Raw genomic sequence first — 23,479 nt, 5'->3', positions numbered from 1 at the left:
ACAGCTGACCTGCCTTCAGATAGTTTGTTGTTTTCTCATGCTACTCTTCTGACTTCATATGGAAGTGGCTCTGAAGTTGATATATGGCATATAACTCAACAGTGATAAAGTTTATTAAAATAAACTTGATATTTTTTGGTATTAGAAAAGTATTACTACTCTTGGGAGGAAAAAAAAGAACCAATAAGAAGTTCTTGTGCAATCTTTATTTTAAAAAGAGTAATTATTTAAAAAAATAAAGCATCATAGACTAGTCCAGTATAAGTGAATTTCGATGTGCACTCACTGACAAACTAATCTACTGTGAGGAATTTGTCTTCCTTCTGGCACAATTTAGTTATTGGATCTTGTTAAACTGTTTCTGAACCTTGAATAGGTGCCTCTACCCAACACAGACAGCTACAGCACTTGACATTTCTTGCTATTTTGGAGCTTTGCCCCTTTGATTGAAATGTGAGGTGAAATCCAGGTTTTTCTGAAGTCAGTGGAAGAGGTCATGCTGACTTCACTGGAACTGTGATTTCACCATTGTTTTGTCATTTCTTTCTCTAAAATCCCAACCAGGGGCATGCTTTGGCCTTGCTTTCTCAGTGTTCTCAGACTGAGCTGCCAAAGTTCCTATTCTTTAGTTAGAAAATAAATTAGTCAATTGTATGGGTGCACAATTGACAGTATTTTAATAGGAAGGGGAAATACTTAAGGTGAAGGTGATGTTATTACCTGTGAAGAAATAATAATAGCACAATGGCTATTTAATTTTTTTTTAACTCCCTTTTATAGGTCTCACCAGATGTATTACATGTTTGGCTTCCTGTTTCTGGTATTCATTATTTTGGTTATTACATGTTCTGAGGCTACAATATTGCTCTGCTACTTCCATCTATGTGCAGAGGTAGGAGATATTTCCTCTGTTTTCTAACCTGATAATGTTCTAAGAATGCTTAAAAAAAATTTAAAGCTTTTGTAATTGAAAATAAGTATTCCAGAATTCAACATGAACACTCGTGCTACATGAGATGTACTTAAATGTTGTCTTTTAAAGGTGAAGCAGGCTACTTTTGGCAAAACTTTTAAGAAATATTAAATCCCTGCACTGGGTATTGCTGAGTCAGATATCACATCTTAGGTTCTCACTCCCTGTTTTCTGAAGGTGCTAAATTAATCCATTAATTTTGGTCAATCAGAGTGCATTTTGGACATGCCCAGCCTTGGGAAAAAATATCTATGGCTAGAAATAAGTACACCTGGCTTATTTGGGGTTTTAGTATTTTGGGTATTTGCTATTGATCTTCAGGTAACTTATCTCTAATTTTGAATGGTGTAATTAAAGCAGTATTGTTTATTTATAGTTCTTCTCCCTCTAGATAAAAAGCCCTACAAAAACTTACTTTTGTCTGAAGTCATAATAGAGAAAGTAGCTCTGCATTTAATAGTAGGGTCAGTGGGCTAGAGGTGTATGCAATATTTCTCACACATTTGTATTTTTTCCTCACTCCTTCTAGGACTATCACTGGCAGTGGCGTTCATTTCTCACTAGTGGCTTCACTGCAGTTTATTTCCTAATATATGCAATACATTATTTCTTTTCTAAACTGCAAATCACAGGAACAGCTAGCACCATTTTATATTTTGGTTATACCATGATTATGGTTTTGATCTTCTTCCTTTTCACAGGTAAGTGTATTAAACTTGAATTTTAAATTTTGAATCTGCCTTTAGTTTTGCACAGTAGAATCCTTGGCAAAACTGATCTTGATCAGAATTACAAATTTATGTATGCCTTTGATTTTTTCCAGGTGTAGCATATTGCAACTATGTGATTACAAACTTTAATAAAAGAGATAAGTGAGGAGGAGGCAAAACTACTGCTAACTTGAGCTGTGGCCTATAATTAGGTCTACAAATATGTGATAAATACTTTTCCAGATTTTATTCCTATGATAGTCATATGACAAACTCAGTTTTTTTTTAATTAGTTGTCTTTGGAGAAGCACACTTCAAATCACACACAATCAAGTATAACGTTACAGTGTCAAGATAAAAAATGCAGATTTTATGGAATAGCTGTAAGGAAGAGAGAGGAGTAATGGTTGACAAAGAATGCCTTTTTTTAAAATTTGCTCTCTTCCAGAATGTATTTACCTTTATCCCAATTGCATTGAAGTGGCATGGGAAGCAAATAGAATTTCTCTAACATTTTTTTTATCAGTCTTCTCAGAACCTTGTAATCTTCATTGTGAGCATTTGGAAAATACATGTGTCTTAGGTGCTGCATTTCAATTTCCTCTTCAGCAATTGAGATGAGGTCATAAAATTTTCCATTGTAGTCTTTAGTGAGACAGAAACAGCCCTTGTTTAAGGTAGAAAAATGGCAGTGAAAATGCAAGAAGTCTCCTTTCAAACTGATGCAAGAAGGCAGCAACTACCAAGTCCTCAAAAAAATCTTAAAAATTCTGTGTTCTGCTCCAGAAGAATGCAGTCTATCCTTGTATAAGTACTTCTGAGACTACTTTGAACTGATCAATGGTTTAAATAATTTCAGGCTTTATGTTGATGATGACTTGTAATGATTCCAGAGGCTTGGATATGTATTTATGTATAGACACTATCTTTTGAGGCCTCCTAGACTACAAATGGCTTGTCATCAGAGCTTTTAATACAAATCTCACTATGACTATTAAGTAGAATTTTCATTTCCACTTAACATAGGAGAACAAAGATAGTGAAAGAGAAAAGAACTAAGAATGGTGTTCATTTTAAGTGTAACTGAACATTTCAAAGACATTTCTACTTCAGCTAAGGAAATATTGAAGCTGTTTGTGGACTGAATGCAGATGATGATGAATGGGAGCAATGGCCTGCAAGGATTTTCTTGGGTCATTGCCTGTTAAAAGGAAGAAATGAGACTTGAGTGCATTATATAATCTCATTGAAAAGTGATCAAGCTGTGTACCAAAAGTGGTCAGTTTTATCTTCCATCCTTCATTTTAAGTCAGTCCAATGTATGTTGGCATTGCTTGCAGACAATTTGTAATTTATATATCTCTACTTTTATTCACATTTCTGTGCCAGTTTGCAAGTCATTCTGAATGCATAGATCAGAGATTCTGCCTCCCTTGCTCACATTTTCTTCTTTTCTCTTAACCTTTACTTCTGGTCTGGGTGTACTGATAGTTTAATCAAACTACAAAATCTGAGGATGCGTGATTGCTCAACTAGAAATGGATGTGTATTGCTCTATGCAGATAAATTTTAAATGCAGTGCAAACTTACAAAGTAGTGTGAAAAATAGTAAGGCCTTACCTAAGTGTAAAGTCAATTAATTTAGTTTTATCAGCTTTTCCAACAAGTTCAGCAAGTCTGCCTGTAATAGTAAACAGTTTTGCCCAAAACCAGAATTATGTTCACCCTCTCTCCTTTGTTCACTCTGTTCACTTTGGATGCGTGCACTAATTCTGGAGCAGATTCATTCAAGATAAAGGGGATTTACAATAATTTTCTATGCTGAGATGTGGTTTAGCTGCCTTTTTGCATGTCAAATACCCATATCGTTTCCATCTTTTGGCCTTATTCTTTCAAGTCAGTCATGTCACATGACATTGTCTAGAGGCATTAAGATGTGTCCACTGCATCCCCTTTTTCCTTTGCTCACGTGTTCACTTTCAGTTGACCAAGTGGCTGTAAAGCACCTGCCAGCAAATTTTTAGGGTAGGTTCACAAGCATGCAAAGATGATGTGGTTTATTCTCAGCCCCTTTCAGCTCCTTTTTGTGGCAGTCATTTGTTTGTGATTGGGACAGTGGAAATGCAAATCATCCTGTGCAAATAGAACTATGTTTTCAGAGTCTGTATGCTCTTGGTTTTTTTAAATTTTCAATTTCTGTGTTGAAATCCAGGGAAGATACACTTGTGGTAATTAATTACAGAGAATTGTAAAACACTGTGCTCAATGATTTTTTTATCTACTTCCCTCAAGATTAGGTGCAAATTACCTTTTAATTTGGGGAAATAATCCTGTTTCTTAAGATTTGAGAAGAATTTCATCCATTTAGGTTGATATGAATGTAAAAGCAGATTATGTTCAGTTCTCTGAGATTTACTGAAGTGCTCTGAGATAAGGATTTACAGAAGAAATCAGAGGTAGGGTAAAGGTACAGAGAGGTCTTCTCCATTTTTTTAAACAAAAGAACATAGCAATTTAGCAAAAACTGCTCCCAAAGGCAACTGACTTCCCATGTCAGGATGATAAAAAAGCTAAAAAGAAAAAGTCATAATTGTTGTATGAAAACTATTCTGCTGCTGCTTACTCATCTGTGAAAAATTGTCGGAATCAGGAGGAAGGGTTTTGACGATGCCCTGCTGCTATGTCGGTGTAACACATGCTTCAGGCACTTGCATCCATACTGCATTCCAGGTCATTGATCAAACTCAGCAGGCAGAATACCAGGAGCTACATGACAAATCTTTGATTCACAGCTGGGATCACAGCTATGTATCATAGTAAATGAATTGCTTAAACATCAGTAGTTTAGCAAGCGTAAAGTGAAAAAAAATGACCATGATATCATTCGTGGTTCCTTTCGAGCTTTTATAGAGGACAAGTTACCACACAACTTTTGTTGTCCCTCTTACCAGATCTAAAACAAAGGAAGTTTTTTTCCTCTAAATAACTTCCTTGACGCTTGTTTAAGCTAAGGATATAATTTTAGAAGAGATACTTAGGTAAAAATCAGATAATCTTCAGGGTTTTTTTCCTGTCCTAGTTTTTGTGGGAAATTAAGGTTCCTGTAACAGGTGTTCTGAGCTGCTGTTTAATCCAGTGTCATTCTGATTGAGACAGAATTTTGATGTAATCCACTTAGATTAGCAAAGTTCAACTATATTACCTATTTCACATTCAGAATAATATTTTTGTTAAAAGTTTATTTTGGAGTTAGACAAAGAGAAGGGATGGAGCCACTGTTTTTATTCTGCTAGAAAGATAATAAGTTATCAGGGAAATGGTCTTCATCCTCCAATTTTAGTTCAAATCGGTGTTTACCTTTTGACTGTCGTAAGTATTTCAGAAGTGTTTATTTTTAAGGTATGCAGCACATGTTTTCAGTAGGACTACAAGTTGTGTAGTAACTACACTGTGGTTTGAAATTTGTATTAACTCGGTCTATGGAGAAATAAAGGTAGTGCTCTAGTTTTCCAAGACCTTAAAGTATTGCTAAGTAATGGGAACTCTGATGCTGTTATTATGTTTATTAAATGTAATAAAAATATTCTGACAGCTGAGCAGATCAGATAAAGTGTGTGTGAGTAGTCACTGAGAAAGGGTGAAATGGAGCAGTGTGAAGGAGTGGCACTGCAGCATACTGGAACAAGAACAAATATGTAAGACAAATAACACAGGACCATCTTATAACTAGAGTCTTCCACATGATCTGTTCTATGTTCCTGAAAATAATGAGATAGGTTACAGAGTAGTTGATGCCTGTTAGGACCGGGTACTGTCTGTAACTTTCCATTATCTGATCTGATTGATATACTGAAGGCTAAGGACAGCAGATCACAAATACATGCATCCTGACTTATAAACTACAGATAGAAATTAATGTCTCCTGTCAGTGTTCTAACATGTAATTTTTTTCTCTCTCTTTTAGGGACAATTGGATTCTTTGCATGCTTTTGGTTTGTAACCAAAATATACAGCGTAGTGAAAGTTGACTGAAGAAACCAATGTAAAGAGTTAACACAGAAGAGGTTTAATCTTCATTAACATAACTTAAAAACCTGGTCTCCGTGATGAACTTGAGCTTTATCAGAAGTATTGGCTTCCTGTTCTTTGAGAATGATACCGAAATGCACCTACTTTTCCACTAACACGTTTGTATTGTGACTTAACAACCTGTTTTCATTCAAACCTTAATGAAGATCAGAGTTACGATATTTATGCATTTGTAAATACAACTATACTTTAAAAGAAATGTTAAATTCTAATGGCAGAATAGAAGTGGATGTATTACACAACTTAATGATACTTCTGATCAAAGTACAACTGTAAATAGGTTTTTCTAGCTTGGTAGGTGGGATGATTTATTTTTCTTTGAGGGAAATGAGAACTTTTTATTATGCTAACTTTGAAGGATAACTCTTAAGAAACGTTGCTTTTAGTCTGGATGTGATTTTTATTTTTTACTGGTGTTACGTCCATAAATATTCTGATTTCTGTGACTTAATTAGTTTTGGTGTTCTTGGCCTTTTAAACTATGTGCCTCTGAGTCCTTGAATTTATAAATTCATAAATTCATTATCCAATAAACATTGTAAAAATGTCTTCATTGACTTATTACATATTAGAAGTTCGTAAAAATATGTAAATACAATTATAATGAAGACAGATGCTTAAAGATTGCATAGAGCATTTTATGGCATTTTCTATGGTTTAATGTATATTGGCACACATTTAGATCTGCAAGAATTATTATTTGTGCTAAATGGCTATAACATGGATATGTGATTGTGGTGCATGGGAACTAAATTATACACACATTCAACAAAACCTCTTTGCAGCATTAATCCAGTCCTTAACCCAGAGATTGCCATGGAGTTGTCACTATGTTGAGAAGATCTTACAATGCATGAATCAGCATTCTCTGCTGATCGTGCTTTTAGATCTCAATGATGCATATTCTATAGAGCAACTATTGCTGACTGTACTTAATGTAGGTTAAAAAATAAAAGAAAATTACTATTTTTGCCTTATATTAAAAGACTAATGTCAATTTTGGATGACTGGCATTAAACCTATATTTGCCTTTTTTTGGAAACTGAGTATTTTGTTTAAACCTTGTTTGGTAGTTTTAGATTCGTAACACAATTTGGCTGGTAAAATTTTATTTAAAATTATACTTCATGTACCAATTGTCATTCATAAGGTTGGAGGGTTTTATTCCTATCAGTTTACTTTTCTACAGGACCTTAACCTCTGATGATGCTTCAATACTGGACCCAATAAAAATATCCTTGGTTAAGGTAACTTGTCATTATTAACCTCCCAAAAGTTGGCACATCAAGGCTTCAGGAGGCATTCCCAGAATTGCAATGCTCCACGACCCTTCCCAGATGAACCACAGCACTCATGCTTTGCCTATTGCCAGACACAGCTCTGCTCAGATGTGGACAGGCTTGTTCTTGTGCCCCTCCCAACATGTAGTCACTAGGAAATGCTGATTTTAGGTAAATCTTCCATGCTTTATGTTCAAAATAGGAAAAGGGTGAGTATGGTAAGTGTTTGCTCTTTACTACTGCAGTGAACTGTAGTGTGACTCTTGATTCAAATGTCTAAAACTATAAAATTGAATAGTCTTCATATCCCTGGTTTTGTGACCACCTACTGTATAGTCACTGCCTGAAATCATCAGTAGTTTTTACACAAATAGGGATACTTAGTTTGAAAAACGTGAATCGATTGTCTGCTATTGAAATTCAAATTCAAAAAACCAGATTTTTGTAATGTATTTACAATTGCTGTTTAAAAGTCAGACTAATAGTAGTTAGATAAATCCACTGTGGTATGTATGTGGGTTTGAAACTGATTGGTGTATTTTCCTGGGGATTTTTCTACAGACTAGTTGACAATTCGTGGCAGCTTCTCCAGTATTTTATTTCAACTTAAAAGGCAGTCTGTGAAATGTGTCACTATCTTTTGGAATCTGAACCTGCTGCATACACAGCTTTTCCAGCAGCCTTGCCTTGTAATAATTGCAGCTGTTTTGCAATTGCAGTGTTTCAGTGTGGACTACTTGAGACAATTCAAAATGTTTAATGCATCACAGATTTTACAGAAGAGCTGTTCTAAAGCTGTTTTTGCCCTTGTAACACATTACTGTTTACCCAGTAACACATTACTGCCTCAGATAATTTTAAATGTTTTTCTAGAATTTAGGCTTTTGGTATATGTTAGGGCATCTAAGCATTCTACTGTATACTGTATCTGTTTTCCTCTTGGGAGACCCAATTTTTGTCTAAACTTTGAAAATACTGAGCTTTTCCAAAATCTTAATGTATTACCCAGTATTTTCTTAAATTGTACTTATAGCATGAATATCTGAGAAAATGTAAATTAATAGGAGTGTTAAGAGGTAGGACAGATTGCTGAGCTGCAGGAAGACCGGGCAAATTTGGACAAAACACCTTAGAGAAGTGTCAATTTTTTGGTGGCTGATAAATAATTTTAAAACCTATTGTTCAGAGTCTGAAAAAGAGTGGCCATCACTGCCAAATTTAGTCTGAAATAGTCCAAATCATACTTTGAAAACGTGTTATGGGAGTTGGTGTCCTGATTTTCTTTCTTCAGAAGAAATAAGAAAGCAGCTTTATGGCAAGCTGTCATTCACCATGGCAGGCTCATCGGGTCATCTTTAGTCTGTAGCTTCCCTTCTTATTCAAAAGCTTGGCTGTGTTTGAACACCTGCGAGAGTCCTCAGGTTTCTGCGGTCTGGCTGGATCTTATAAGCAATGTTATAAATATTAGTTGACTGTGAACGAGCCATAGTGTCTTGATGCTTTTTGTGCCATTTTCAGGCAAAAGGCTGTGAGAAATGACTTCAGGAAAGGTCTGGAAGTGAGGACAAGAGGTGAAATAACAAAATTCTGGCAGGCAGCTGAGATGCTCAGTTATACTGATCTGAATATCTGTTTGGAAGGGCTTGGAGGCACCAACAGAGTCCTGTTTGAACTGATGTACAAATCAAAAAGGTGAAATGTGGATGTGAAATGTTTTGCTAATACTGGCAAAGGCAAAAATACCAATCTCTAAGTAGGCTGGAACACATCTGTATTTCAGGCAAGGTAGGGAAGAAGTGAAAAACCTTGAAAGGGAGGGATTTTAGTGTATATGACTTTGGTCTGTGGAGTGAAATTGTGACCAAATTTTCCTGCAAAGCTTTGTGAGAATGCTGGGGAGGGGCTGCTGCAACCGGTCCTGATGACATGGGTGGTGCAGAGTTAAGTCAAAACTGAGGTTTTCACTGAGTTGTTACGCAGCTGAGGGAGATTGTGAGTTTCACAGGTAAGAAGTTAAATGATATTCTATGATGGAAGTCTGGTAAATCCTTAAGAGCTGTAGATGTTTTTGTGTTTAATGGCTGAAAAAGCACAGCAGTGAGCATAGAATCACAGAGTGGTAGAATAGTCAAACATACTTCCCCCCCCCCCCCCTTTTTTTTGTTTTTTTGAGAGAGGGGCTTTGGGTTTCGTTTATTTGGGGTTTTTTTTTCCTTTTAATTGAGTGTTACTGCAGTGTTTGGTTTAGCACAGTGTTTGATTTAGTGTTCCTGCTCCAGGAACTGAGCAAAAACTACAATAAGCTTAGCTGGTGTAGGACACACATGTCCATGAGTTTTTGCCATGAAGTTACAGGCCATCCTCTTTCTGTTTGGGCATCTTTACCAGTTTGGACACCACCTTCATTTCTAGGGGCAGCTGTATCTCCAGCTCCAACAGCCCATCACAACTATGTATTTCCATAAAGGAAGGGAGATTACTTGTGCAGAGATGGTCTTGTCCCAGATATGCTGCTTCCTACAATTCACCTCTAATTTAATTTTTTTATTCTCAGTACCCTGCTGTTTCTCCTTATGTCAGACACTACTGATCTATTTATTTCCATATCTCCATAAATATATGTTCCTCAACAGACTCATGAAATAATTCTCCTGTTACCTTAAAGAATGACTTTGGGTACACGTGCCTACAGAAGTGTGTGACACTTCAGATTAAAGCACAAACCTTCAGGGACTACTGAGAGACTTAATTTATCAGTTGATTACTGTACAGCTGCCATCATGCACTATTTCATCTTATGTGAAACATCTGGAACTTGCTGTTGATGAGATGAGAGTAGTTAACTGCTTGTAAATCAGATAAGCCAGAAGATTACAAATGAAGCTTGTCATGCTTGGGTGATGGTACATTCTTGCCACTTGCCAGGATTCCAGGACTTCCAATGAAAATGCAGTTGAAGTTCTCCCTTCCCTCGAGGTATTTGAGCATTGCCAGCTGGCCACAGCACACACACAAGTACAGGGTGCAGGAGCAGAGTCAAGGGCATGATAGGAAGGTTTGACCAAAGCAGTCTACTGGAGGGATTTAGCATTAGATATTTAAACATGCATGATCCAAAGTTTCTGGAAGTGCACAGCCAAAAATCTTGACAAAAAATAATAACAGTAATTAACCAAACAATTCATTGATGAATGTGCTAACATTGTGTCTCCTGCATGTAGTATGGGCAAGCTGCTAGCAAGAGCCCTCTAGAATTCACTGTATTTATAAAGCCTTGCTTTATAAGGATTAATTGTCTTTACTCAGGAACCCATTCTGATACCTGCAAACAGTTTTTCTAAGTTCACTACAAAAGGTTTCTTCAGATAGGGGCCCACAGGGTGTCCTGAGAGGCTGTCTAGCCTGGGCAGTGAGATGGGCAGAATGCCACATTCCAGCTTCTTGAGTTCAATAGTGCCAATGCCTTGTTCTCACACAATTCAGCACAACTGCTGTTTTGCTGGTGCTGCTGCAAGACTCAAGACGTGATGTGGCTTGTGTGGGTGGTTTGGTTGGGGTTTGGGTTTTTTTTTTTGGGGGGGTGGGGGGAACAGGGATGTTTGGTGGGGTTTTGATCAGGGTTTTTGGGGTTTTTCAGTAATTAAGTCAATTTAATCTCTCTTTTGGGGAAGTTGTTCAGGTAGAGAAGATGGTCTTCCTGATATTTTCCCAATTCCCCATGATTATCTTCTGGTTTGTTTACAATTATGCATTTGGTTGAGGTATATGAAATCATTAAACTGACTTGGTTACATGATGCAAAGAAGGGAAAGTGCAACTGAGAAGTGACGTCCCAGCAGGGCAGGCACATGCACGTGGCCTCTGGCCTCTGTGTTGCAGAAGGTGAGCAAGCTTCTCATTCTCTGGAGGTTGGTAAAGGCAGGTGAGCCATGTTCAGGTCCCACCTATTGCATGCACCAGTAATTAGTTTGTCTGGGATATTACTGAGGAGGTCAGTGGGCTTCCAGGATGGCCCATCCTCTCCCTTTGTATCCCAAGGATACAAGAAGAAGTAGGGTTGTGACATTTCTTGTCCAGCCTTGCTTAGGAGCTACAAAATGGAGCAGCCAGAAAATCAGTTCTGTTTCCTACATTTTTCTGCAAGTTCTCATAAGGAGCCCTCTCCACTTTCCTGTTGGAAATTACTCTTCTTTGCCCACTGGAGGAAAGTTAGCAAGACATCTGAGAAGAAACTGATGTTCTGTCACTCTGTCTCGTGTAGGCTATAGTGACAGCAACAGAGCTAAATCATTTGTGTTCTCCTGCTGCATGATGTCAAATCAGGGCAGCCCCAAGGCAGGTGGAGGGCAAGGCAGAGGAGAAGCAGCAGGTGGCCTTAAATTTGCTGTTTATCCCAGAAAGATGGGTGACTGCAGTAACACTCGATAAAAATAAGAGAGAGGCTTCCTTCCTTTCAAGAAGGACAATATCCACACCCAGGGGGCAGAGTCCAAAGAAAGAACTGACTAATGTATCAGGAAGATTATGCTTTATTAAACTCAAGTCTTTTCTGTCAATCTGTTACCTGTTTCAAGTGGGGGATTTTTTTGGTAGAGACATCTTAGATCCAGAACTGAATTTCTGAATAGACCCAAGGCTAGCAGACAAATGTAGGCAGATAAAGAATGTGACTAAATCCCCAGAGATTTTCTTGACCAATATATTATGTTAAGGTTATTGTGTCTTATCTTTCTGTCCTTTGAAACAGCTTTACCAACAGGTTTGTGAAGGCCCATTGCTGCACAGAATGGGGCAGAACTTGCAATCTTGGTTTTGTTGCATGAAAGGGACACTGGGACAGGGACACTGTCTCCTGTCCCACTCATCCGCGACACTTCAGAGAATTGCTGGTAAAATAACCTGAGCAAGCCAACTACCATGTACTTTGATGCAGAAATACACTTCTCATTGCTCCAAGTGTACAATGTCCATATAAATACCCAGCAGAAACCCCTAGAGTTTGATGTAACAAATTAAAAAAAAAAAAAAAAAACAAAAAACAATAACCCCCAAAATTTGGGATAAGTAGGAAACAGAAATTTCGTGAAAAATGCTAAGTTCTTGGACTGCAAATAGATGACAGCAAGGACAAAAAGGACTCCCTCTTGCAGTTTCACTCAACTTTGAATCTCACAGCCTGAGCAAATACAGATAAAGCTGCAGCACTGCTAGTTCATATATGGTGCATAGCAGAAATCCATCTAAGTCAGGGCTTGTCACACCAGAAGTAGTTCATGGAAGGACAAATAAATATGCTCTTAAAAGGTTTCTAGAAATCAATAATAAGAGCTGTATTTACCACAGTTAAGCTTAAAAAGAAAATCTGGGCTGTCTGGAGTGAAAGGGAAAAGGAGAGGGTAGACTTCCCCAGACGCAGCACAAGCCAGAGGGTCCAGTTTGGTATGGACATGTTCCAGCCTTCGCATTATTTGTGTGGATGCAAATATTTCTTTCTCTTTGTAGCATGGCTTCAATAGAGTAGTGAAGGCATAGGAAGAAGCAGGTATTTGCCTCCAAGTCTTACGAGCAGTGGCAACATCCACAGCTGGCGTAAAAGAGATTGGATCGGGCTAACAAATTAGAGCACAATAATTATTACCCATTGCTTTCATTATAACTTTGGGGCATTTATTTCATCATCTGTCCTGGCAGCTCAACAAATTGGTCAGGTGTTTGTTGGGGTTTTTTCCTCCTCTCCATTAACTGTTGTTCATTGTCACAGGAACTCCTGTCAAAATTTCAGTTAGAACCTGCAGGTCCATCTTAGCAATCAACACCTGGTGGTCTTTGGGAAGCAGCATGGAAGGCTGTGGTAGAGGATCACAGATTGGTATCAGCAAATTGGTAACACTACAAATTAAATATCTAAAATTTGGCGTTTCTGAGGGGCCAGGTTTACTCCTGGCAATGAACACTGACAAGATTTTTATACATGGAAAAGACTGAATTCATACTATGGTCACCAAGTGTAGCAGTCTCATTTTCAACTATTCTGTTAAAAACTGAACAACTGAAGGCTACTTCTAAATATCCTAATGCCACAGTGGTTAATGAAGCCAGCCATCGTTATCTGGGAGATACACAAGCGGCTGTCTACTCACAGCAGCATTAAGTATAAACCAAGGCATTAAAATAACAAACAGGAGAGGAAAGCTGGGCTGCAGAAGGATTATCCCGGGTCCTGTCCGTGCTGAAAACACCACATGACCTTCTTCCCAAAACGGTAGGCAATCACTTGGTTGTGTGGCAGTGAGTGATTCCCTGGTGAAACTCTGGAAGGCAGCCTCTTCTCAAAATTACTCCTGCTAGAGATTTTTTTTTGTCTGCTTAGAGCACAGATTTCTCTTGGAAGTTTATTTCACTATTTCTGAGGATGATGATCTTTTTTTGAAGACTCTGTGCTTCCACCATGCATGACAATGACTTTCTGTTTGGTGTGTGGTCTACATCTAGTCAAAAATATTTGTCATTTTTACTTTCAGTTTAACTTAGGTTTAATTGTCTTGATTTAAGCCTCTTGCACTAACACTAATCTGCTTTTGTTTTTACTTCGGATCCAATAATTTTAATGTTTCCTCCATATGGCAGTGAGTTTTTGAAGGAAAAAAACAAGGTCTGAGATGAAGTTATTTGAATGGGATTGAAATTTGGAAAGTGAAACTAAAAATATAGATAGGAAATACCAAGTTAATGTGACATAAATGTAGGGAATTCCTGTGTGATATAGACATATTTTAAAAATTGACAAAATTTTTCACTTATCTTGTCTCTACAGTGGATACCTTATGCCTTCAGCAACTGGATAAGCAGAACAGCTACTCCTTTGGGGTGAATGCCAGAGAATAACAGTTATAAAATACATTTCAGTGACTCTAAACAATGAACACCTCCTTGTCAAAAGTATTTTTGTCAAGCATAACTGGCCTGTGGGCTTATTCTGTGAGTGTGGTATGTTTTGTTAGCCAAGTTCCTTTATAGTCGCTTGGATCATTAGCACAGGGAGGAATACGGGGGTGTTGACCCAGTTTTTAGTCCAATAGGTATAGTGGTAAATATTCCCCCTTTGGGAATATTTAACCATTTGTTAAATTGGTAAAACCAATGTCATTTCACCAGAATCTGAATTTGAGTCCTCGTCCAGTTGTGGCTGTGCCCTGTAAGGCCAGGCTGGGGGTCTTTGCTCCCAAACATGGTATGTCAGAGACTACATTCCAGTTAGATCTGCAGGCTGAAACATTTCTGTGACCACCCTGAGCTCATTTCATTTCAAACACCCTTGGTTAGCCAAGATCTCCTACTTAAATAGCTGATTTCAACTAAACACTTTGGGGAGCAATCATATGATCCCTTCTCTCAAGCCACCCACCAGGCAGCTCAGGAGATCCTGCAGGTCACAGTACGACATTTATGACCACAACTGGTGCAAATCTACCTGAGCCAGTCTCTATATCGCTTTGCTAAAAGCACAACTCTCTTTTTCCCTGTAAAAAATGTGTGAGATACAGGAAGTGGCATGTTTCTGCATCTACTTGCACTCCTTTACTTGCATTTAAGTCTCAGGCTGCTCTCCAAGTTTTAGGTCTGGGCTCTAAGGTGGGAATTTTTTCAGTCCTTGACTGATCTAAAGGTAGCCCAAGCTGTTAGAGGATGTATTTCCTGCCATGTGATAACCATATGGCAATATTTGTAATGATGGATGATTCTGCTCTACTTGATGGCAGAAAATATTTATGTGTCATTAAAATCGTTGTGACAACTACTTTTCACACCATGTCAGTCACAAAACTGGAATAAATTTAAATGGAGATTAAATGGAAAGTGTATTTCCAAGGTACTCCTGTAATATCAGTAACTGTGTGGCTAGTGAGATGCAGAGGCTCTGTGTTCCTGGTGGGCTTGATAAATGTGGATAACAAAGTCAGCAAATAGTTCAGGATCTGGGACCAGCACTAAATTTACATCTGCCTTATCCACGTGGAGAGGTACAGAGAGCTCCCAGCTTGATCCTGCTGTGGCACGTGGCATGGAGCACTGGCAAGAGTCAGTGGGGGAGCTACCTGGCAACTTTACCCAATGAAATGAACACAAAACGCTACAATTTGAATCCATGCAAAGAGGAAAGGCAAATTTAATCCTTAAACTTCTAGCTGAGACAGAACATGGGAGGCAAGGCGCTTCTGTAGATTTGCAAGGGATTCCAGGTTTTCTTGGTGGCCTGAGCCCTCCTGAGCACCTGTAAGGATCCTGAAGGAGTTCTGCTGCCAGCATTAACAGTATGTGCTTGAGGATAGAGTATAACAAATTGTCCCAGTATTCATCTGATGAAGAGTCCCTGCTATTTGCTGGGATGCTCTGGTACCTGGCTTATTTGAGGAAAACAAAATAATTTCACTTGGTGTTTCACACATTGAAAACATTCACAAAATCTAATCACAGTTGTCAATTCCTTTTTTTTTCTTTATAAAAATGAGAATATTACCTTATTGAAGTAGTGTGAGACACCAGCCTTGTATGTTTAATGGTCTTTGGAAAACAATTTTATTTTGAGATCCACTGTTTTCTCACATGACAGAAAGCAGCAGCATTGAAATGATGTTTCAGACTCCATAAACAGAATAATATATTCCAAATATGCACTGTATTCAGAACATGTATTCTTACCTTCTTGGTCTCAGCAAATTCACTGGTTGAGAAAAATCTTACTGGAAATCAGTGAAAGCGATATTTCCTGGTTTTCTTTTTTCTGCCTTTTTTAACTTTTGGCATTAAATGATAATGTACTATGTATAATCTTTTATGTAGGAACTTCAGAAATTTTTAAAAGTTATGTGAAGTCAGTCCAAGTGGTAGGTAGACTGGCTTGTTTCTCTATGACGTCTTTAAATGTTTCTTTCATCTTTCTCTCTTTTCCTATAGTGGAGCATAATCTCTGAAGCCAGCAGCAACCAAATCTAAATGGCTAGTACCACAGGGCTAAGTTATAAAAGAGTTTTTAGCTAAGGAGAAGTAAAGGCTAAGTTGTACAAACCTTTAGTTTAGAATTAGATAGAAATTGAACATTCCTTAAATGTTGCCTTATGTAGAGCTGTGCAAGCAAATCAAGCTCACCAGCTTTTTTCTACCTATTTTCTCCTCCAGTTTCCCAGAGCTGATTCCCCAGTTCTTTGGCCACAAGTGCTCTTTGGAGATGCACTGGAAGGCTGCCATAGGTCCTTCTTTTATTTCATTTTGATTCACGTGACACTTTTTAGGATATGCAGATTTCCAGTCCCTGTGATGCCTTGTGAAGGCTGACCTAGAACAGAGACTAGACAGAGCTAAAGAATAAAGTAGGTATTTATTAGGAGGCCTCAATGGATCCACCTTGGGCAGCACAAGAGCCCAGACAGGGCTATAACCCAGGTGAACCCAAAATGGTCATAAAAAAATGGATGACTGGTCATGGGGTCTCACACTTTTATACGTTCTGGTCCATTAGCATATCGGAGTTTTTGTCCCATTACAGCTTTAGCCCATGAAGTCCCATCCTTCTTATTTTTCTCCCTTCAGTCCACCGTTGTTTATGCTCTTGGGCCTGAAATTTGGATTGTTTGTCCTTGGTCCCCAGCTAGAGAAGGAATTGTTGTGTCTACCTACTCTGTGAAGAGAGTTTACTATGCCCTAATATGAAGCTCAGAAGTACACACTAAAGCAGTACAGAATCTGAAAAATATAAAAGCTAAAACCCGAGGCATCACCTGCTGCACGGTCCTGGGCACGAGCATTCATGGCCTTAAGTGCCACAGTCATCCCTACTTGCAAGTCACGCTTGCTGCCAAAGCAACGCCTTGTGCTGGCTCCATTTGCTGTGCCCTTCTGCTTGGGGTTTCATAACCTTCTTACAAACCACAGCATCATATGCCCAGGGGCTGTGCAGATGTAGGAAGTGGACCTGAAAACTAACAGAGACGATCAGCTGGCAGATAGTCCGTGGAAGAGAAATCTCCAGTGCGGGCACTCGCACAGGAGTTTAATCTGCTTGATATGAAAGTGTCTCAACCTCCATTCAGAAACATTGAGACTCTTCTGTAAAGTACAATAGGGACCTGCTCTAGCAGCAACAGGACAAAAAAATAAAAACAAACAAAACCACAGCTAAACCTGGGATTATAAACAATTTTTTTTATTATGACTTGCAGTATAATTGAAATTTAGTATAAACATGTTCCACCTTGTGCCAAAAAAAAAATAGCTCTGTTCTACTTACCTGGTAAATATCATGATTTCTATGCACAAATTTTTTCTTTTCATGTTGGCACCTCACAACTGAAATTTTATTTTGCCTCCTAGTTTGCTTGAAAATGAGTGTCAAGCAAGAGTTCAGCTCTCCTTTACACTGAGCAAGTTTTAAAGACAGCACTCCACATACACACGCAAACAAACCCGAGGGTCTCTGCCTTTTAGACACACCCATTTCCCTCCCCCTTCAGCCAGTAAACAGCTTCTGGCTGCAGATTTGATCCTTTATGGAAGAGATTTTTAAGATGCTGGCTGACCTGTCCAGCACCCTGGTAATCCTCAAATCATCTGCTCGCCATGCTCACGAGGAGATGTCACTGAAAAGGCTTGTTGACAACCTTCTGCTGCATGAAGGGCAAGTCTGTAAAACCACCACTATCTTATTCAGTTCAACTTCACCACATGGTTGCATAAAACTTTGCCTTCTGACAATTTCACCAAGACTGTTGACAGAAGAAGATTGTATGGAAAAAATACTTTTGGTTTCCAGTTCACTTTGGCTTAGATTAGATTGACAATGACCTGTATAACAGTTTGTGAACTCATTTAAATTTTTTTTTTAATTAACAAGTTTTTGGTTTTTTTTTTGGAAGTCTGAACATTCTTTCCATGCACGTTCTCATACAATGCATTTTAAACATCCAAATACTATATTTTATATTTGTATGAAATGAAAATGTTTTAATTAGATTTATGTCAGTTATTCAGTTTTTATTGTTTCCGTATACAATGATTAATTCTCGGGTCTTAACAAGAGCTTGTATGGCAAATAGTCAGTAATTTAGTGATAAAATAAAAACTGTGATATTATAAGCACCTATGAGTCCCTCAATCAAATTCTGCATTGAGTAATAAGTACTAATCTCAGCTAAACTGTTTTGTTACACATACAGCATGCTCTGATCCCAAACAACTCCTTAATCCACTATTTTAATAATAGCCTATGGATTAAGGGATCTATACTGTATACTGACACAATGTATTGAGTTCAGGTTCTATAGATGAACATTTCTGTGATCTATTTTAATGGCACATAAGCCATCATAGCATTATGGTGTCAACAAGCCTGCAAGCCTGCAGATTATCTCCTGGCTTTCAAAGCATCCTGCAGGAAAGCGAGTTTAATGAATCTCCAGGAAGGTGAAAACATTATCAAATCTATAGGGAGACAGGACTTTGAAATAAAAGTGATCATATAATAACCAACAAGCATTTTTATATAATCAACTATAAGATACACAGTGTTTGGAGTTTTGAAATCTGTCAAAATAACAATGCTAAGAAGGACAGTCTGCTTTCTTGGCCCACTCCTTCTCTACATGTGCATCATAATTTTCTCTGGCATCCTCATTTCCTCTCACAATTTGCCAGTATTTCATGTAGGAAACCCATAATTATGCACTTCACTCTTTTTTAAATTAACTTGCTCCAAATAGCCCCAACAGTGGTCTGTTATATTCCTGCTTCTGAACTACAGCGTCACCACCTCACTTTAAGTCAAACCTGAGCAGAGGTTCTCCAGCACCAGTGCAAAGGAAAGGAGTGTCCCCACCCCCCCCCCCCTTCACCTGGCAAAGTCACCGTGTGTTTAAGGTTATTTTCCCCAAGCTCTGCCTGTAGTCAGGGAAAGGACACACTCCTGCTGGAGTAGTTGTTGTTGCCAGTTCATAAGAAACCCAATGCAGAACACATGCACACCTTTTTTTGTAATAGATACCTGCTCCCACCTGGAGAACTAGCAAGCACATCTCTCCAAAGCCTCTTCCAAACTCTTGTTTTCCAGTTATTTCCCATTTCCCTCCTCCCCCCACTTCTAATCTTTCCCAGCCAGTGTACAGAGCATATGGGGTACGTTCTCAGCATGAAAATATTTTGACTTTTCTGAATTCCAGTGATTCCATGTAGCTACTTTTCAATAATTTCCTCCCAAAATTACATAGTACATAACAGCATCTGAATTGTATGGCAACAAAGGAGGACTGTAATGTCCTCCTGCTGTCTGGAAACAGGAATTCTTCATATTTCTTATCAAGCATTTTCTTCAATTTATAGCTGGACTAATTCTCCTAGTTTATACTCCCTGCAGCTTCACCTCAGCTACTGGCCCTTTGTTTTTTCCAGATGTTTCTGCCTTTTTTGACTTTCTTTTTCTATCTGGTGATTATGCTTACCAGTATCCCCAGCTTACTGCAGAAGGGAAGAGTTTTATTTCAAAGGTGGAGAACCAGACTTGGACAAGCAACCTCTAGAGAACATCCCAGGTAAGCAGGGGTATTTACCTTTCCTGAGATCTGGAGAGGATCCAGGAGCATAAAGCTGTGGATTTCCCCATGTCCAATAGGATGATGGTAGCAGGGGCTCTCTGCCCTTCCCAAGTGGAAGAAGCAGCTGCCTGAGTGGTGTTTTTGAGGTAGTTGAGAAAGGGAAGTTTTGGGCCCTTCAAGACCACAGAGAAAGCTTTTCCTGACAAAATGATACTGTCTCAATCTACCAGGACTATTCAATCCATTTTCACTGAAATTCACCTTCCATCATGCTAAATGCTCCAGATTATGTACTCTACATGGATTTATGGTGGATTGAAACACTACACACTGCTGGGATACGACATGCACTGCAATTCCGTTGTACATAACAGTGCAATGAATAGACACTGAACAATTAATTTTTCATCGTGAAAATGCTGGCTTATTTCTAGTTGTATGATAACACAGCTTGGGGGAGGTTCTCAAAACTTTTTGTTGCTGGAAAGCACATTTGTCCTTTGGCTCTCATCCTACGGGAGGAGACGTGTAGTGTGAGGGAGTGCTGTGAGCTGTCTGATGGCACAGGAGGCACCGCAGCAGAAAGCCCCCTGGGTGATCAGTGGTCTCCAAGCCAGGAGGCAGCAAACACTTGGGCAGGTAGGAGTTCAGGCCCAAAGCAGCATGGTCACCACAGGAGCACTGTAACACTGCTGGCCAGCAAAAACGAGTGCCTGTCGGAAAGAGGCAGAGGAGCCTCAGCCAGATTGGTGCCAACAGTTATTTGTTTCTCATTCTTGCTCAAGGAGCTGAGGAGGACATCCTTTTGTGTTCACACAAACACAAAGAGGAAGGCACAACATGCCTTGGCTATTATGATGCTCATTTCCCTCTTGAAAATCAAAGTAAATGAGTGTCAAGAGGACACTGACATGCAATAGCTTCAGGCAGCAGCACGGGTCTTTTTTTCTGCTAAGAGGCCAATAAAAAATTTCTTTTTATCAGCATGGATTATTAATAGTTCTACAGTACTGCAGTAGTACACTGCTTCTTTTTCCCTTTCGTATTCAAAAATACTTGGTTTTGTCACTATCATACCGTTAAGAGATCATCAAAGAATTAGAAAATGCTTGTAAAACAAAGACCACCACATATCCTGCCAAAATATTCGGTTTGCTCTTTTGTAGCAACCTTATTCGTTCAACATCTCAGAAGACACTGGACCAAGATTACAAGAAAGGTGTTTGAAATCCAGCAATTTAAAAAAATATTGTACGTGAAATATACACTGTGTTTGGTGTGATGCTTTATTGAAATAAGAGAAGAAAAACTGGTAGGTAGTTATCTTTTTTAAGAATATTTTTCCTAATCCATTATAGTTTCTAAATTATTTTCACCAGCACAGTCCATGAGTCATTCAACCTTCATAATTTATTATCTTTCTGAGAAATTGCAGGATCCCTCTCTCTGATTAATTTGTGTGCAGTTATCTCTCGTTGAGCTGCAACATTTGTGCAGATAGGATTTTGCAAGGAGACACAAAACCCAATAGCACCAGTAGAAGTATCATAATTCTGATGAGCAGTCCCAAATTAGCTCAGCAACCCTTTTCTGCACATATTCCTCATGTACACATGGCTCCAGGGGTCTTAACCCCAACCATACTGCTGCTATAGGATTCACATCCTCAAAAATACCTCACACCTAACTCTTGAGGATGCCAGTGAGAGTTAGGCTCATAAATACCTTCTGAGCATCCTGGAAAATGTTACAGTGGCTTAATCCAATTAAGTGAAAACTTAGCATCTTTAAAAGGCTTGCCATTGTAAAAGGACGAGACAGATGCAGTATTTTTCTCAGAATACAGACGGGAAAAGATGGTAATGAGATTTAATTAATGTCCCTGACCGTTTGTAATGTTCCCATGATAATTTACAAGTCAAAGGGACGCAACAGGCCAGGATACTCCAGGTTTGCCAGCACTAGTAGATGCAAAACCTACACTCAGCTACTAATGCTGAAGAAAGGTTATTTGGACTTCTGACAAAACCTGAAAGCTGCTCTCATGTCAGCACAGTGTCCTGCCTCCCCCTGATGTCACACTAAATGCTGTTGCTGCAAGGAAGATTCTTCTCTTGTCTCTGGTGACCAATGACAGGACCCGACAGAAAGGCATAAAGTTGTGTCAGGAGAGGTTTAGGCTGGATATTAGAAAAAGGTTCTTCCCCCAGAGGGAGGCTGGGCACTGGAACAGCTCCCCAGGGCAGTGATCACAGCACCAGCCTGACAGAGCTCAAGAAGCATTTGGACAATGCTCTCGGGCACATGGTGTGATTCTTGGGATGCCCTGTGGAGCACCAGGAGTTGGAATTTGATGATCCTTGTGGGTCCCTTCCAACTTAGGATATTTTATGATGCACATTTCAGGGATTCTGGCTGATCTGGCTGTACCCCTGCTCACATCCTCTTCTGGCTGCTCCTCTGCTCTGCTCTTCTCTGCTCTGCTCTCTCTATGGGGAGCCACAGAGAAACAACAGCCAAGGGGGTCTGTTGGGTGCCACACATCTCTTTTTTTTCCCCACTGCAGGCCATCCTCATCAGTGAAGTAGAGAAGGAGAGCATTTTGTACGCCTGGGAGTCTTGGAGCTGGAAGCGGAAAAGACAAGTGAGGTGCCAGGAAGGAAATCTGTCCCTACAGAAATAAGAGGGGCAGGAGACAATTCCAAGGTTCTCCTCCACCATTTTGTGCAATATTCATCCTTCATGAGGAAGTTCCCTGAGGAGGTAAGACTGGTAGGAGGAGAGAGCAAAGGGAAGGAGGCATCAGTGACAGGAGGGAGAAGGAACAGTCTCTGTCACACACAGTTCACCAGACCTGTGCTGAGAAGGGTTAACGCTGTCATGCTGCTGGTGATGAGGAAATGTTTGTTATCACAGTGTGTCAGATTCAAGTGGCATCACCCATGACTTGCACACAAGATTACATAGAGGAGGGAAGCTGAGCGCAGGTCACGTTCACGGTTCAGCACAGCTCTGCAAAACAGTATATTTTATTTTTGCTAGGAGGGGAAACTCATGCTTTGCTGACACCACTTCCCCAGTAAAGTGATACTAAGAGCCACACTGGAAAATTTCCACACCGCTCTCTGACAAAGAAAAGCCAATTGTGTGTCAGGAAAAGAACAAAGTTATATGGCAAAACTCAGTGACCCTAGGAAGGAAAAAAGCCCTTCCATGAAGACTTGCGATGAACCTACGTGGGTGTAAACCTGCGTTTTCCAAGGAATGGGGGTACTGGTTGGGAGTTCCTACATTATCCATCTCATGTTTTTATGAAAGCTGCTGCAATTGAGTGTCTTGGGGATCTCTCTCTCATGGCCATGTTCAGCAGTTGTGGGAAGGCAGGAATGAGAGATGACAGGACAGAGAGGTGGCATAATCCAAGCTCATGTTCTTTGGAAACAAAGCTGAAATATCTACAATACTAGAGGAGCTTGCTGGTATTACGCTTTGTGGCTCTGGCATATTCCAGCATCATGGCAAAGAAAATTATATTATATGCTCAGTCTAAGTTTGGACTGATGGAAAATAGAATCAGAATCTCTATTTACTTTTCCAGACCCCTATCTCCTCAAGTTTGTTTCTTTCCTACCCCGCCCACTGCGATCTCCTGTGTTATCTTCGGTCTCTTTATCGAGAGATAAAGAGACAGGAACGATCTATTCCCACTCACGGCAGTCACTCGCACACTGTGAGGAGCGGAGCTGGAGCGCCCCAGCCCCGCCAGGCTCCGGAGCCCGGAGGCGCTGGAGCAGCGCGAGCGCTGCAGCGAGCCGGGAGCGCGCCTCCGCCGTGACGTCAGAGCCG

At 39.5% G+C, this 23,479-nt stretch overlaps 1 protein-coding gene across 1 annotated transcript in view; it reads left to right on the top strand.

The window, feature by feature from the left end:
* The window catches only part of TM9SF2 (transmembrane 9 superfamily member 2), a 31,015-nt gene extending 23,997 nt beyond the window's left edge, over positions 1–7,018 (top strand). Inside the window, exons 15-17 of the mRNA XM_053971219.1 lie at positions 781–892; positions 1,503–1,674; positions 5,648–7,018. Of these exons, the coding sequence (XP_053827194.1) occupies positions 781–892; positions 1,503–1,674; positions 5,648–5,715 (352 nt within the window). The 3' untranslated portion in view covers positions 5,716–7,018. The remainder of the gene's footprint in view (positions 1–780; positions 893–1,502; positions 1,675–5,647) is intronic.
* The last annotated feature ends 16,461 nt before the right edge of the window (positions 7,019–23,479 follow it).

Source organism: Vidua macroura, chromosome 2 (genome assembly GCF_024509145.1).
Source record: "Vidua macroura isolate BioBank_ID:100142 chromosome 2, ASM2450914v1, whole genome shotgun sequence".
In the NCBI taxonomy this organism is placed as follows: Eukaryota; Metazoa; Chordata; class Aves; order Passeriformes; family Viduidae; genus Vidua; species Vidua macroura.
This window is presented reverse-complemented; position numbering and strand designations above follow the sequence as displayed.